At 28.8% G+C, this 13,292-nt stretch overlaps 1 protein-coding gene across 2 annotated transcripts in view; it reads left to right on the top strand.

Moving 5' to 3' along the window:
- Dis3l2 (Dis3 like 3'-5' exoribonuclease 2) overlaps positions 1 to 13,292 on the top strand; it is a 40,599-nt gene that overhangs the window by 2,742 nt on the left and 24,565 nt on the right. For both annotated transcript variants that reach the window (XM_014424845.3, XM_014424844.3), the window contains 9 exons: positions 4,149 to 4,214; positions 4,437 to 4,660; positions 6,103 to 6,280; positions 6,398 to 6,622; positions 10,143 to 10,352; positions 10,451 to 10,540; positions 10,618 to 10,723; positions 10,849 to 10,902; positions 12,221 to 12,322. In XM_014424845.3, coding sequence (XP_014280331.1) covers positions 4,149 to 4,214; positions 4,437 to 4,660; positions 6,103 to 6,280; positions 6,398 to 6,622; positions 10,143 to 10,352; positions 10,451 to 10,540; positions 10,618 to 10,723; positions 10,849 to 10,902; positions 12,221 to 12,322 — 1,255 coding nt within the window. The remainder of the gene's footprint in view (positions 1 to 4,148; positions 4,215 to 4,436; positions 4,661 to 6,102; positions 6,281 to 6,397; positions 6,623 to 10,142; positions 10,353 to 10,450; positions 10,541 to 10,617; positions 10,724 to 10,848; positions 10,903 to 12,220; positions 12,323 to 13,292) is intronic.

The raw sequence follows: 13,292 nt of genomic DNA, 5'->3' as shown, positions 1-13,292 counted from the left end.
CCATACACTAGTTACCATACATTAGCCATACACTAGTTACCATACATTAGCCATACACTAGTTACTCTATACCTTAGCCATACACTAGTTACTGACAACTTCTCAAGTATTATAATTGCTGAAATATCATTATAAACTACTTAATGTTGCATTTGATGATCTGCAATTTGACCCCTAATAGAGTTCTTTACGTTCAATAATTCCCAAGGTACAGTTTTTCGATAACCAATTTTTTTTTCTTAAAAAAAAAAAAATAATTTTTTGTAATAATTTAATTATTTATTTTGACAAATATCATGAAAACTACTATTCTAAAAAAAAAAAATCATAAGCAATAATGTTGTGCATTTAACTAGCTTTAATTTGAGCTCTTATATACGGTGGCCATTTTGAAAATTATACTGTATTAAGCCTATGCATCCCCTGGGTGTGGCGAACCTCTTACCATTTCCTTTTGCAAATAATTTCACATTAGTTTCCATTGAAATAAATTAGTTTACATTTACTTCTTGGTTATTTTACTATATAATTACTAATCTGATGGATAAAAATCAATATTTGTCTGTTCGTACTTTAAGGACTGTCCTCGGATGAATTTTTATTGGATTGCGATGAGTATTTTTGCTAAAAGTTCAGGATTTCCCCGGGAAGAGCTGTTCCGATTGTTTCAGTAAAAAAAAGTTATTAAAAAACTTGAACATTTTTGGCTCATAGCTCAGAAAGTATACATTTTTTTCATGGTTATTGTATACCAATTGATTTTTACCAATTCTATTAAATAATTTTTTTTATTCGTTAAAACTTTTTTTAAAAAATGGGGATTTAAATAAAGTAGTTTGAATTTTTTTTTTTTTTTTTCAAAACAAAAGTTTGAAGTGCCACTTTCTTCTAATGATATGGTTTTAGACTTATACTACTATGATTCTCTATAGTTGATATTTCCGAGATACTGTTATACTATGAATAGATTTTGTTTATGTTTTTGCATGAATAATGATTGTTGGGATTATTACTGCTTTAGATATTAGCTGGTCAAATTACTGACCACTGCCCTGAAAACTATCTGGATCTATAGCCTACTATTTCATATATAGTCTAGTAAAATGGCAAATCAACCTAGAAGTATTTGTAAAATAATTTCTTTCAATGGTTTCTAATGTAAAATTGCTTACAAAAGGCAGTGGTAAAAAGATCACCACTAATATGCCTTCAGGTTTATTGCCATAACTTAACCTTATCAATAAGTATTTAAAGTAGTTTAACTTTTTAAATAAATTCTAAAAGATAGAACTACACAAATTTTTGTTTGTAACAAGATTTGAACTTCAGTATATATATCTTATATTTTAAAGTAAATTTTTAAAACAGGATAATATTGTAATTTTCTAAACAGCTAACGTGTATTTTCTTTTTGAAATCAATTCATTTATTATCTGAACATTAAAAAATATAGGTATTTGAAAAACTATTTCTCAGAAAATATTAAAATTAAAGATTACCGTTCGTATGCGATCTATCAAAAATCACAAAATAGAAGAGAAAATCTTGTGCAAAATTATAATGAGAAAACCAAAAGATGTAATAAGAACAAAAAAAAACACATTATTTTAGTATAATTAATAATGAAAAAGTGAGAAAAAAAAGAAAACAAAAAATAAAATAAGAGAAAAGGAATATAAAATAAATAAATATTACAAATTATTTCACATTCCAAGAATAACAAAAATTATAATCACAAAGATGTTAAATTTTGGATTGTGTAATGGTAATAAACTAGAAAAGGAAAAAACATAACTAACATGAAAGATAATATAGAAACAATTAACTATTTTATCTTTCATGTTAGTTATGTTATTTTCTAATTTATTATCATTATGTAATCCGAATTTAACGTCTTTGTGTTCGTAAGTTTGAAATACTTTTTGTTCTTATGCTGTGAAAACGGCATATTTAAGTATAATGGGAAACTATATAGGCAGTTATTTAGGGTTCCAATGGGGAGAAATTTATCAGTATCAATAGGAGGATTAGTTATGAATGATTTAATAAGTAATGTAATTTCTAAATCAGGAATAATAGTCGAAATAATGTTTAAATATGTAGATGATATTTTTTGTATTATGAAAAATATGATATAAAAAATTATTTGAAGCATTAAAAAGTCACCATGACAGATTAAAGTTCACCATGGAATTGGAAAATGAATAAAAAACTAAGATTTTTGAATATGATGGTAATAAGGACAAGGAAAGGATATAACAGAATGGACAAAGAAGGCAACAGGTAGTAATTTGATATTAAATTACTATTCCTGCCATCCATTTCAAATGAAATTCAATGTAATCAATAATTATGTTAACAAGGTATAAGAATAACGGATGCTAGTAGGCTGAAAAGAGTAAAAAGTATGATATTTAAAATATTTCTGAAAAAGTTTTACCCCAAAAAATTAATCTATAAAATTTGGAATGTAAACCTTCTAAAATTCTAAAGATAGGATGGAAAATAAATTAGCAAATAATAAAGCAATTAATAAGAAATATTAAGGATTTAACTACATAAAAGGTTTATCAGAAAATATCTAGAGGTCATTTAAAGATTATGATGTTGATGAATACCCATTATGGTATAGACCTAACAATAAAATTAAAAATTACTATGCAAATTGAAAGACAAAATTAAAATAAAAACTCAATCGGGATTGATATATAAAATCCCGTGTTTAAATTGTCCAGCTATCTATATTGGTGAAACAAAGCAATTGTTGGAGTATAGAATATATCAACACAAAAATGATACAAGAAATACGGGAAAAAGATCCCAATAAAACAGCATTAGTGCAGCATGCAGCTAAAAACCTACACAATTTTGATTTTGATAACACCATAATTTAACATAAAGAAAACATGTTCAAAACAAAAATACTTGTGTCAATTTATATATCAAAGAACATCAATTATACAGTTAATTTTAAAACAGATATAAGGAATTTAAACCTACATTACGCAGAGATTTTAAGTAAAATAAATTTATGAAAAATATGAAAAAAAAAATTTTGTTGCTTACAATTAATTTTAATAATTGGAATAAATACAAATTAAGATCAAAATGCAATTTGAATTAAATTAATAAGAAGCCTGACCTGAGTGTGTGGAAGGTTATAAATAGTTCATTTATGTGATAGTGTAGTGTAGAGTAATTGAAAATTAATGAAGTTTTGAAAAAATAGGTAACTAAACATAAGCTTAGGTAGGCTTGTTAATGATTGATATTTTTTTTTTTTTTTTTTTTTCGGCCAAGACTCCCATTGGAGTCCTATACTGCCTAACCATGGTTGGGGGGGTCAAAGTTCTTCATTTTGTGGGACCGCCACTGAATGAAAAAATTCGACGTCCCAGGGCGGATTCGAACCGGCACCGCCAATAGACATCAAATTGGTAAGACTGTGTCTTAACCACTGAGCTATGGGTGGCCCAATGATTGATATGACTTTCTAATAATTGGCTTTTTCATAGGGTGTTTTTAACTTAGAGTCAGTGACCTGGGCAGAATAGCCTGCAAAACATTTTTTTTTAATTTTTAAGTGTGGTGAGAATTTATATTTGAATGTATGTTATATTATTAGTAATAATGCTACAAATAAATGTATAATAAGCTGTTAAATGTGTATATTGTCCTTGAGGATGGCCGAATTGGCCGAAACATTGGATTATTGATTAAGTAAAGACTATTGAGACTAAACAAGGATACCATTTGATTTATTTAATAAATAAATACCAATCTCAAGAAATTGAAAAAAATTATAATTAAAAATATATTAATATTTGCCTATTTTAATTTAGTAAAATGATTGTTATACTTTGTGTAATATAATTATTGATTAAGTAAATGCAGAAATTAAAGATTAGACTAAATAATGGACAATATAGTATTTTACAATGTTTTGGAAAGTGTCTTATATTGTTTATTCGATAATGCTAATCCTCCTGATTTTTTATTGTTTAGTCTGAAACTACACATTAAAATTTAATTTATTTTTAAAAATTAAATTTCAAATACTCATAATAATTCAACGTTCTAAATTGTAATATATATGTATGTTGGTAGATATGTGAAAAGCTAATTATACATTTTTTTTTTTTTTCTAGAAACAGTTCTACCGAAAGGAGAAGCTTGAGCCCACATAGAAAAAATTCTGGCTTACCAAATGAGCGGTTAGTTTTGCTTAAGACATATTTATCGTGATATACAATTTTTTTAAAGATTAATAAACATGATTCATACATTTTTGCCGTTTATTTAGGTAATGTACGATTTCGAGAATGTATTAGTTATAAATCGTAGAGTATTCACTGATTATTTTGTTATTAATTATCTACTTTATGGATGTCTTTTCATTATTGTCATTAAAAACTTTTTCTTCTTCTTTTCCTTAGGGTAAGAGTATTATCCTGTTCTGATTTGGAAAGTACATTAACTAGCAGATCACAAGATAGTTTTAAATATTATCAAGATTTCCCTCCGCCTCCACCAATTCCTATTTTCCACCACCTCCCACCAATTCAGGCCTGCTCGCCACCTCAATACGTTCAACAGCAAGGGCATAGGATGCCAGTTGGGCGCAATTTTCCACCTTTGATTCTTGGACAACAGGGGACCGGTATGTATTTCTAAAAATATTTGATTTTTTGTGAATAAGAAATGTTTTTATAAATCAAAGTAGAAAAATTATTATAACAATAGTATCTCACTTATTAGTTCTAGTAGGAACCAGTTAATACCAGCATATAAAAGATGAAAAACAAATTCATATATTCGTTAAGAATTAAAATACAATCCAAAAATTAGTATACAGGGTATATGTGTTTTAATAGATGTGGGTAGCTCATTGGTAAGGCACTGTGCTAGAAACTCCAAGGGCCCATGTTTCGAAACCCCTTCATTGGCTGAAAATTTGAATGATTATAAAATCATAAATCTCCAGTATTTATGGATTGAGAAATATATTACTTTATTTTAATGAATGATAAATCTCCAATGTTCATAGGTTCAGGAATTAATTACTTTATTTTAACGAATGATTATATTGAATGGTAAATTATTTAAACAAAAAAATAGAGGTAGTTATTTGATAGTGAGAGTGGGTAGCTCATTGGTAAGGTACTGTACTACAAACTGCAAGGAGACCGACCCGGGTTTGAATCAGGCTGTGGGAAATAATTATTTTCTGTTTCACTGTAGCCATCAGTCAGTTCTGTAGGTTCAGGAGCCCTATGGGGTCCACGCAGGCTCATAAAGTGGGTACCATTAGTTGGCTAAAAATCTGACAGTCGAGCGTGATTCTGACCAAATCACCTCCTTGCACAAGCTTGGTCTAGTAAAAGTACTGCACTCCTGACCCTTTATGGGTTTTAGCGCTACAAATTTAATTTTTTTTTTAAATTAATGAGATCAGTCTTAGAATATATAAGAAGTATACCAAGCTCACTAATTGACACCATGAACACAATCTCAAAAACAACAATGGCTATGAAACTGAAATTCCAATAATGATTTTCCTTATTGTGTAGACAGGCAATAAGACTGGGTTCCAAAAAATTTGTACTAAAGTGGTTTTAAAAAAAAATCATTTCCGAAACCTAAAAACAAAAAGTTATTTTTTTTTTTTAATAAAATAAAAAATATACATCTTAAAGATTATAGCCACTCATTTGAAAGGTGGTTCAGATTGAACAAATCATTCCAGCAAGCACTAGACTAAGACTAGCTGCATTATGGCCGCTTCTGTTCAGTATTATTAGAGTATAAAGGATTATACACACACCGACTCAGCAATGGTCTGCGCTGACTGACTCATAAAACCAGCGTAAATCTTGGACATATCTTCAGTGAGGTTGGGGGTAATGAATTAACTCTCCATAATTACCAACATTTACTACTAAAATACACTGCACACTGGATAGATGTCAATAAAGAAGTATCTGAACCTCACTATAAAGACCTAACCCCTTGATATTCATTTAATGAAGGTTCCACTGTTTTATTATTTTGTTTTTTTCATAAACACTTTTTTTCTTTTATTAACATTAAAATTTATTCAAGGTTTCCCAATTGTTGGCAAGACAGAGCAGCAGATGAATCGAACTATACAGCCTCCAGTCCGTCCTCCGCCTGGCTTTGAGGTCCCTATGCTCAACACCCCGCCGAGTCCTCACACTCCACCTCAGTTTCCTTCACCACAGCCTTGGTCACCTGCAAGACTAGCTCCAATGTTTCATAGGTTATTGAGTTTAAATTATGATTTATTCAATGTTTTTAAGAAGAAAATTAGCTTTGAATAAACTTAATACTGATTCTATCAGAGCTGATTAATATAAATTGACTTTATTTCTTCCAGAAATGAAAGTTCAGAATTAAATAAGGAACCGGAAATTAAAAGTCCAGGAGGAGGAGCAAAAATGCAATCCACACCCAAGCCTTATGATCCCAAGCAAAACAACAAATATGTTGAACATACAAACAAACAGAAACATGGGAAGCAAAAGACAAATGGAGAACGGACACAAGCTATTGAGCATTCTGAAGGCTGGGACTTATGGGACGTGTACTCAGCTGGCATAAAGTAATACTTAACATTTCTTCTTTTCTCCTAGAAACATTACATTTATAAATCATCCATTTTGCTTATACTTATCGAGGCATGTAATCGAGTAGATCATGAAGGGGTTCAGTTTTTTTAATTCCACAAAAACAATCAGAACTTCAATCTCATAGTGTTAGATTGATTTGTGTTATTTCTTAGTATTCCTTGCAATCCTGAACTAGATTTTTTTGAACTAGACATTATGGAAATTTATTTCTCAACTTATTAGGAAAATACTACTTTAGAGGAAGCCATTTTGAACATTTAGCATTTATTCCAGAATTCAAAGAAAAAAAATAGAAAATGAGAGCAGAAGTCATTTCAGTTATTTTTATTATTATCATTTTTTATTTAATTAATTTATTTATTTTTTATTTTATTTTAATATTTGTTAATTACATTTTTAGATTTATCCTTAGAGATCAATTCGTATCGTACTGATCTAGCTTATAAATTGTAGTAGCCTCCACAACACCCTAATAGTCTAAACTGTAATATTTACATTTCACTTATGTCTATAATTTTTATGCGTTTTTTGGCACCGAATAGATGTTGTTATCTGGTTAGGCAGGAAGAGAGTGGCAGGTATCTGTTTTCCCACTGCTCCCTTAAGAATCTGAAATGGTTAGATTTTTTATAATAGTAAGTAAGTTGATCATCTAAGATCTTGTCTAATAATTTTTTTTTTCATATTTTCTTACTTTTGTTGTATATGTATTCAAATTTTCTTTCACATCTTGCAATATTTGTATTTCGATTTCATTTAGCCCTGAAAAGCGGGACGAAATGTTGGTTAACATTAAATATTTCTTCTACTATTTTTGCCTTTATAGACGGCCATTCGGACTATCTTCCTACAAAAATACATTTTTACCCTAACTAAACTGTTTATTAAAAAAAGAAGGGGGGAGGGTGATGACTATATATTTCAATATACTTCACTACTGCCCATAAGTATGATGATTGAGATTAAATATTAATTGAATTTATCTCGAATCAACATGACCATTTGAGGAATTCTATGTATTATTGCAGAGTAACTTTGCATAGAAGTCATATTGTTATAAGTGTAGTATCGCATGAACGCAGACACATTTCTCATAGTACCCAGAGAAGAGAGAGTCTCCAAGGAATATTTAATATAAGTATCGTGATGGTGTGAATATAGTTGACCGTAGATATACAAGAGGAAAAGATGAGAGGGAGGGGGAGGGAGTGGTGTGTTCAGTAGAAAAACAAATAAACAAAATATTATTTAATTGTGCCGACATTTCGACCTGATCGAACAAAGGTTTCGACTCAGGTCTATAAAAAGAAACAGAGATAACAACCATCATTAGGTGAAAAATAAATAATCTTCATTTTTTCTTCTAATGATGGTTGCTATCTCTGTTTTTATAGCCCTGATAAAACCTGAAAATCAAGTAAAAAATAAATAATTTTTTGTTTATTTGTGTTTTTCTACTGACCCCTCCCCCCTGACCATCTTCTCCTCTTCTAATATAAATATCATTTATGTTATTTCTTAAACTTCATTATATTTATTTTAATAAAATTAATTTTCACCCTTTTTTCACTTGTTTACTCCTTTTTTACACCTGAACAACGTTTCGACCTCTTCTGCCCATTATTCAGTTCTACTAATAGAAATATTTCCTATCAACATTTAACAATTAAAATATTGTTATAATAAATAAAGTTTATATTGCACCTTAATATTTTTTTTTTTTTTTACACATTTCGATATAAGAATTAATATTTAAATACATCATTTCATTCATTTATGACTATTTAACGAATCTAAAAAGTTTCTTGAGATTGAACTAAAAAAATTTAGTAATTGTTCATATTTTTTCATACTTCATTATTAATTTTTGGACATTTGTCATTTAAGATTAAAAATCATTTTTATATATTCCCAACAGAATATAAGTCATACTTTTTTTTACTAACCAGCTTTTTTTATCTATCATTTTTTGCTTTTTTAAAATAATATTTGCCTAAAAGAGTTTTTCTTACCCATATTATTATTATATTTACAAATTACATTTTTAAATGGACTTTCCCCGTGAGGTAGAAGAGCCCTAAACATTGTTCAGGTTTAAAAAAGGAATAAAGAAGTGAAAATGAATTTCCTAAAAATAAATATAATAAAGTTTAACAAATTTTTATTTGTTTGGATTTTAGTTGTAATAGTGCAACTAATTATTTTATATAGAGTTATTTATTTTTTATATAGTTGTTCAGTATAACATTTATGTATATAGTTTATTCTTTCTTTTTTATCACATACCAGACACCTAATGACCACGTGAATATCATTGGTTAGGCTTCTTTGGGAGTCTTGATTTTCTTTTTTTCCTCTTCCAATATTGGCGAGATTTTTCAGTGTTTTCCTGTATGTGTCGGTATCTGAAATTTTAAGGTTCTTTAATTCTTCTCTTATTTGCCTCGTGTATCCTCCCATGCTTTTGTAGCTAAAAATTTTGTTAAAGATCTTTTCATTCAATCTTTCCTCCTTCATCCTTTTCATGTGCCCATAGAACATCAGCCTTCTGATTCTTATCTCGGTTTCCAGGTCTTTAAATTTTCTGTAGATCTCTTCGTTAGATCTTTGCCTGTAACCTTCTTGCGTTTTCCTGGGCCTATAGATTTTCCTTAAGATTCTCCTTTCTATTCTTAGCAGCTTTTCCAAGTTGAGTAGGCATCCGGTCTCCACCCCATATAAAATCACAAGCCTTGTCACAACGTTGTAATGTCTTAACTTTGCATTGGAGTAGAGGTTCTTTTTATTATAAATTTTTCCTGTTCGAAAGCTTAAATTTTCCAATTTTGTGATTTTCTCTCGGATGCTCTCTTTCTCAGAATCGTTGTGACATATTAGTTCCCCCAAATATTTTCTGGTCACTTTTATTTTACCATATTTAGTTTTTACTGTTTTTTTAAATTTACTTCGGTAGTCATGAACTCAGTTTTTTTGTATGATATTTGTAAGCCTACTTTTTCTGCTATTATTTGTAGGATATTTATTTGACTAATAGCCTGTTCCTCTGATTCTGCCAACAGTGCGAGATCCTCTCTGCAAATGTCAGATAACTCATTTTTATATTATTGCTTTTGTTCCCTACTATGGCTCATGAGCTATTATTTTTTTTTCAGAATTCCTTCATGATTTTATCCAGGGCTTTGTTGAAAAGTATGGGAGACAAGTTGTTGCCTTGTCTTAGCCCTGTTTTTATCTGAAAAGGTTTATCTTTCTTTTTTATTTTACATATAGTTTTATTATTTAAGGTCCACCAGGTAAGCAAATCAGTTTAATTGATCAGATAGAGGTACAAGCAAATAAGTTTTTGTCCTTCTTCCTTACGTATGTAGCTATAGTATTTTCAACTTTTATTTTCTTAATGTCATAACTAAATAAAAAATTATTCTAATGATTATTCTATAACATTTGTTAATGATGAAGATTTGTTATGCTAAAAATTCTAATTTTTCTCAGGCCTGTCGAAATACCAAACTCAAATGAATCAGCAAGTAGCTCAGGAATGAAGGAAAAGAAAAAAAAGAAAAGGCAAAAGAAAGATAAAAATAAATTAAGCAACAGTTTTGACCAAAAGTCACAACCTCCTTCGACTGATTCTTTCTACAGTGAAAACACAACAACAACGGCAGTCGACAAATATAGAATAGACACTGGAGAATTCAAAGAGTAATTATTTGTACATTTAATTAATATAGTGAAATAAATAAAATATAATCATTTCTAACATTTATTTATAAAAAAAAAAAAATTATTATGTGTTATAGAGATTGGTCCCAAGATGACTTAGACAGTACCCCAAATGGTGTAATATTCTATACTGAAGAAGAAGAAGAAAAAGAAGGAGAAAAATTGAGGTAAGTGCTCATGATAAAAATTAATGTGAGTGAATGTTTAAATTCTAATAATTCTTCTTTCTTTTTTTTTTTTCTAGAAAACTGAAAAAAAAATTCAAAAGTCAAAAAAGATTTGAAAAATTTGAACCTTATTTGACTTTGGAAGAAGTAGAAAATGGACTAGCAGATAAAACATTAATAGAGGTTTGTCATTCTTAATTTAATTCCATTAATTATTATTATTTTTACTTCTTTTTTTATGATATAATCTGATAATTAAAACAATTTTAGGATAATTATTTTTTTTTTTTTTTTATACTATTTTTCAGGCAGAGATAAGAATCAACTACAGAAATTATAAAGAAGCCTTCGTGACTGATTTGGTATGAAAAATTTGTTTATTGATAATTTTATTTATTTAGTTATTGAGTTATTAAGCTAATTATGTATAAATGATCTTTTACTTTCTTGATACTGTTTATTATTGTTTAAATAAATTAAATTTTATCCAATTTTAGTCTTGAAACAATTTATATTTCTTTATAAATCCAACGTTTCGGTCAATTCGGCTATCTTCAAGAACAATCTATCAAATAGCATACCTTAAATCAGAGTTGGGCAACTATGAAACTAATAGCTAAAATCGCCATGGATACGATATTTATTTATCAATGGTTCATTCATGAATAAGGGTCGTATCCATGGCAACTTTAGCTTTTAGTTTCAACTATAGATAATTTTTGCCCATCTCTGCCCACTACACGGATCCGTAATGGCACACATCAACATCAAACGTGTCAGTCTATTGCGGGCACTGCTGGTGAGAGTTGTTTTTGCACTTGTTTCCTGTAATAAAATATTCATTTTAAACATATTTAGTGGCAGTTTTTGAAAAACCTTTTTTATTTTTTCACTATTCACCTGTGAATGACCTTTTAAATCTTTACAAAGAAGGATAATTAAAACATGCAGAACAATGATCTGAACAATGAGTGACATATAAAGTCCCATTCGGTCACTGTTGGCTGTTGTAGAAAAGAGATGCCAAGCCAGTCTTAAGTAATCACTTTGAACAACATTTAATAGGAATGAAAATAATAATAATAGGACATTAAAATAGTTTTAAACTATTTGTTCTTTTTTTGACCACAACTCTGACCATCTACTCATATTTAAATCTTTATGGTCAACTATATATACGTATATTTAATAGGAGTGTTTATGTTTACATTCCATTAATAAAGTAGTTTCGAACATATTTTAATATCTTTCTTATAACCTAAATATTTTATAATAATAAAACATTTTAGACGTGAATATCTCCTAAATAAAATGTTAACAGATATACCTTCATAGGAATTTTTTTTCATGCTTTAAGATCCATAATTCATATTTTCGGTTAGGACACTTAAACCTCAGACATCCTGTATTTGACAAAAAAGTTCTAAACACCTGATCTTAATTTGTAATGTTTCGTATAACTTTTCCATTTTGAGGTAGGCTGTGTACAAACACACTCTCTCACACATATGCCATTTTGTAAGACTGTTGTATGGAGTCAGAAGGCCTTAAAACGTATATATCTATTAAAAACTCGAATTCGAAGTTTTCCACAATCGAAATACTTCTCCATACTATATATTACATACATAGGTAGGTGAAAGTAAAATTTATTTTTGAGGATATATTTTTTTTTTTCAGAATGAAGGCCAGGATATCCTAATATATGGTTTAAAAGATCGAAATCGTGCATTGGATGGAGATATTGTTGTTATACAAGTAAAAGAAAGAGCTCAATGGACGGTAAGTTTTAAGTTAAAACAATGAAATTAAATTTATTTATTGAAGAAAATTATGCTGGTTTTGAAATTAAATTTATTTATTGAAGAAAATTATGTTAGTTATGGAAATCAAACCTGCCGTTTTTTTTTTTTTAATGTGGGTAGTGGGTGATTCAGTGGCTTAGGGTTGATTTCATTCTTTTTTTGTGATGTGGATTTACTAATTTTAGTAGAATTAGTTTCCTTAAATTCAGGCTTTCATCCGAGCTGAAAAGAATAAAGAGGTAACAATCATCGCTCAGAGGAACATAAAAATAAAGGAAAATAATAAAAAAAACAAATTGGAACAATGAATTTAGAGAAGATGGTCAGGGGGAAGGGAGAGACGGTCAGCAGAAAAAAACACAAATAAACAAACGAATTATTTATTTGTGCCGACATTTCAACCTGATTTTCAGGGCTATAAAAACTGAGATAAGATAAGAATATTATTATTCACCAATATAATATTCTTATCCACTGTATCATTTATTTATTACTCACATTTATATGTATATAAATAATAATGTTATCTATCCCCCGACCATCTTCTATTATATATCTATAGTCAACTATCTTCACATCTTTAAGTAGAAAGTTAATTAATAACAATAGAAGGAATTGGTAGTTGATTGATAACAGTAGAAGGAGATAGTAGTTAATTAATTATAATAGAAGGAAATGGTAGTTGATTGATAACAATAGAAGGAGATTTTAGTTAATTAATAACAATAGAAGGAGATGGTAGTTGATTGATAACAATAGAAGGAGATTTTAGTTAATTAATAATAATAGAAGGAGGTAGTAGTTAATTAATAACAATAGAAGGAGATGGTAGTTGATTAATAACAATAGAAGGAGATAGTAGTTGATTGATAACAATAGAAGGAGATAGTAGTTAATTAATAATAATAGAAGGAGATAGTAGTTAATTAATAACAATAGAAGGAGAT

Source organism: Halyomorpha halys, unplaced genomic scaffold (genome assembly GCF_000696795.3).
Source record: "Halyomorpha halys isolate HHAL.00 unplaced genomic scaffold, Hhal_1.1 Scaffold480.1, whole genome shotgun sequence".
NCBI lineage: Eukaryota > Metazoa > Arthropoda > Insecta > Hemiptera > Pentatomidae > Halyomorpha > Halyomorpha halys.
The sequence above is the reverse complement of the archived record's forward strand: the minus strand, read 5'-3'. Positions and strand labels throughout refer to the sequence as shown.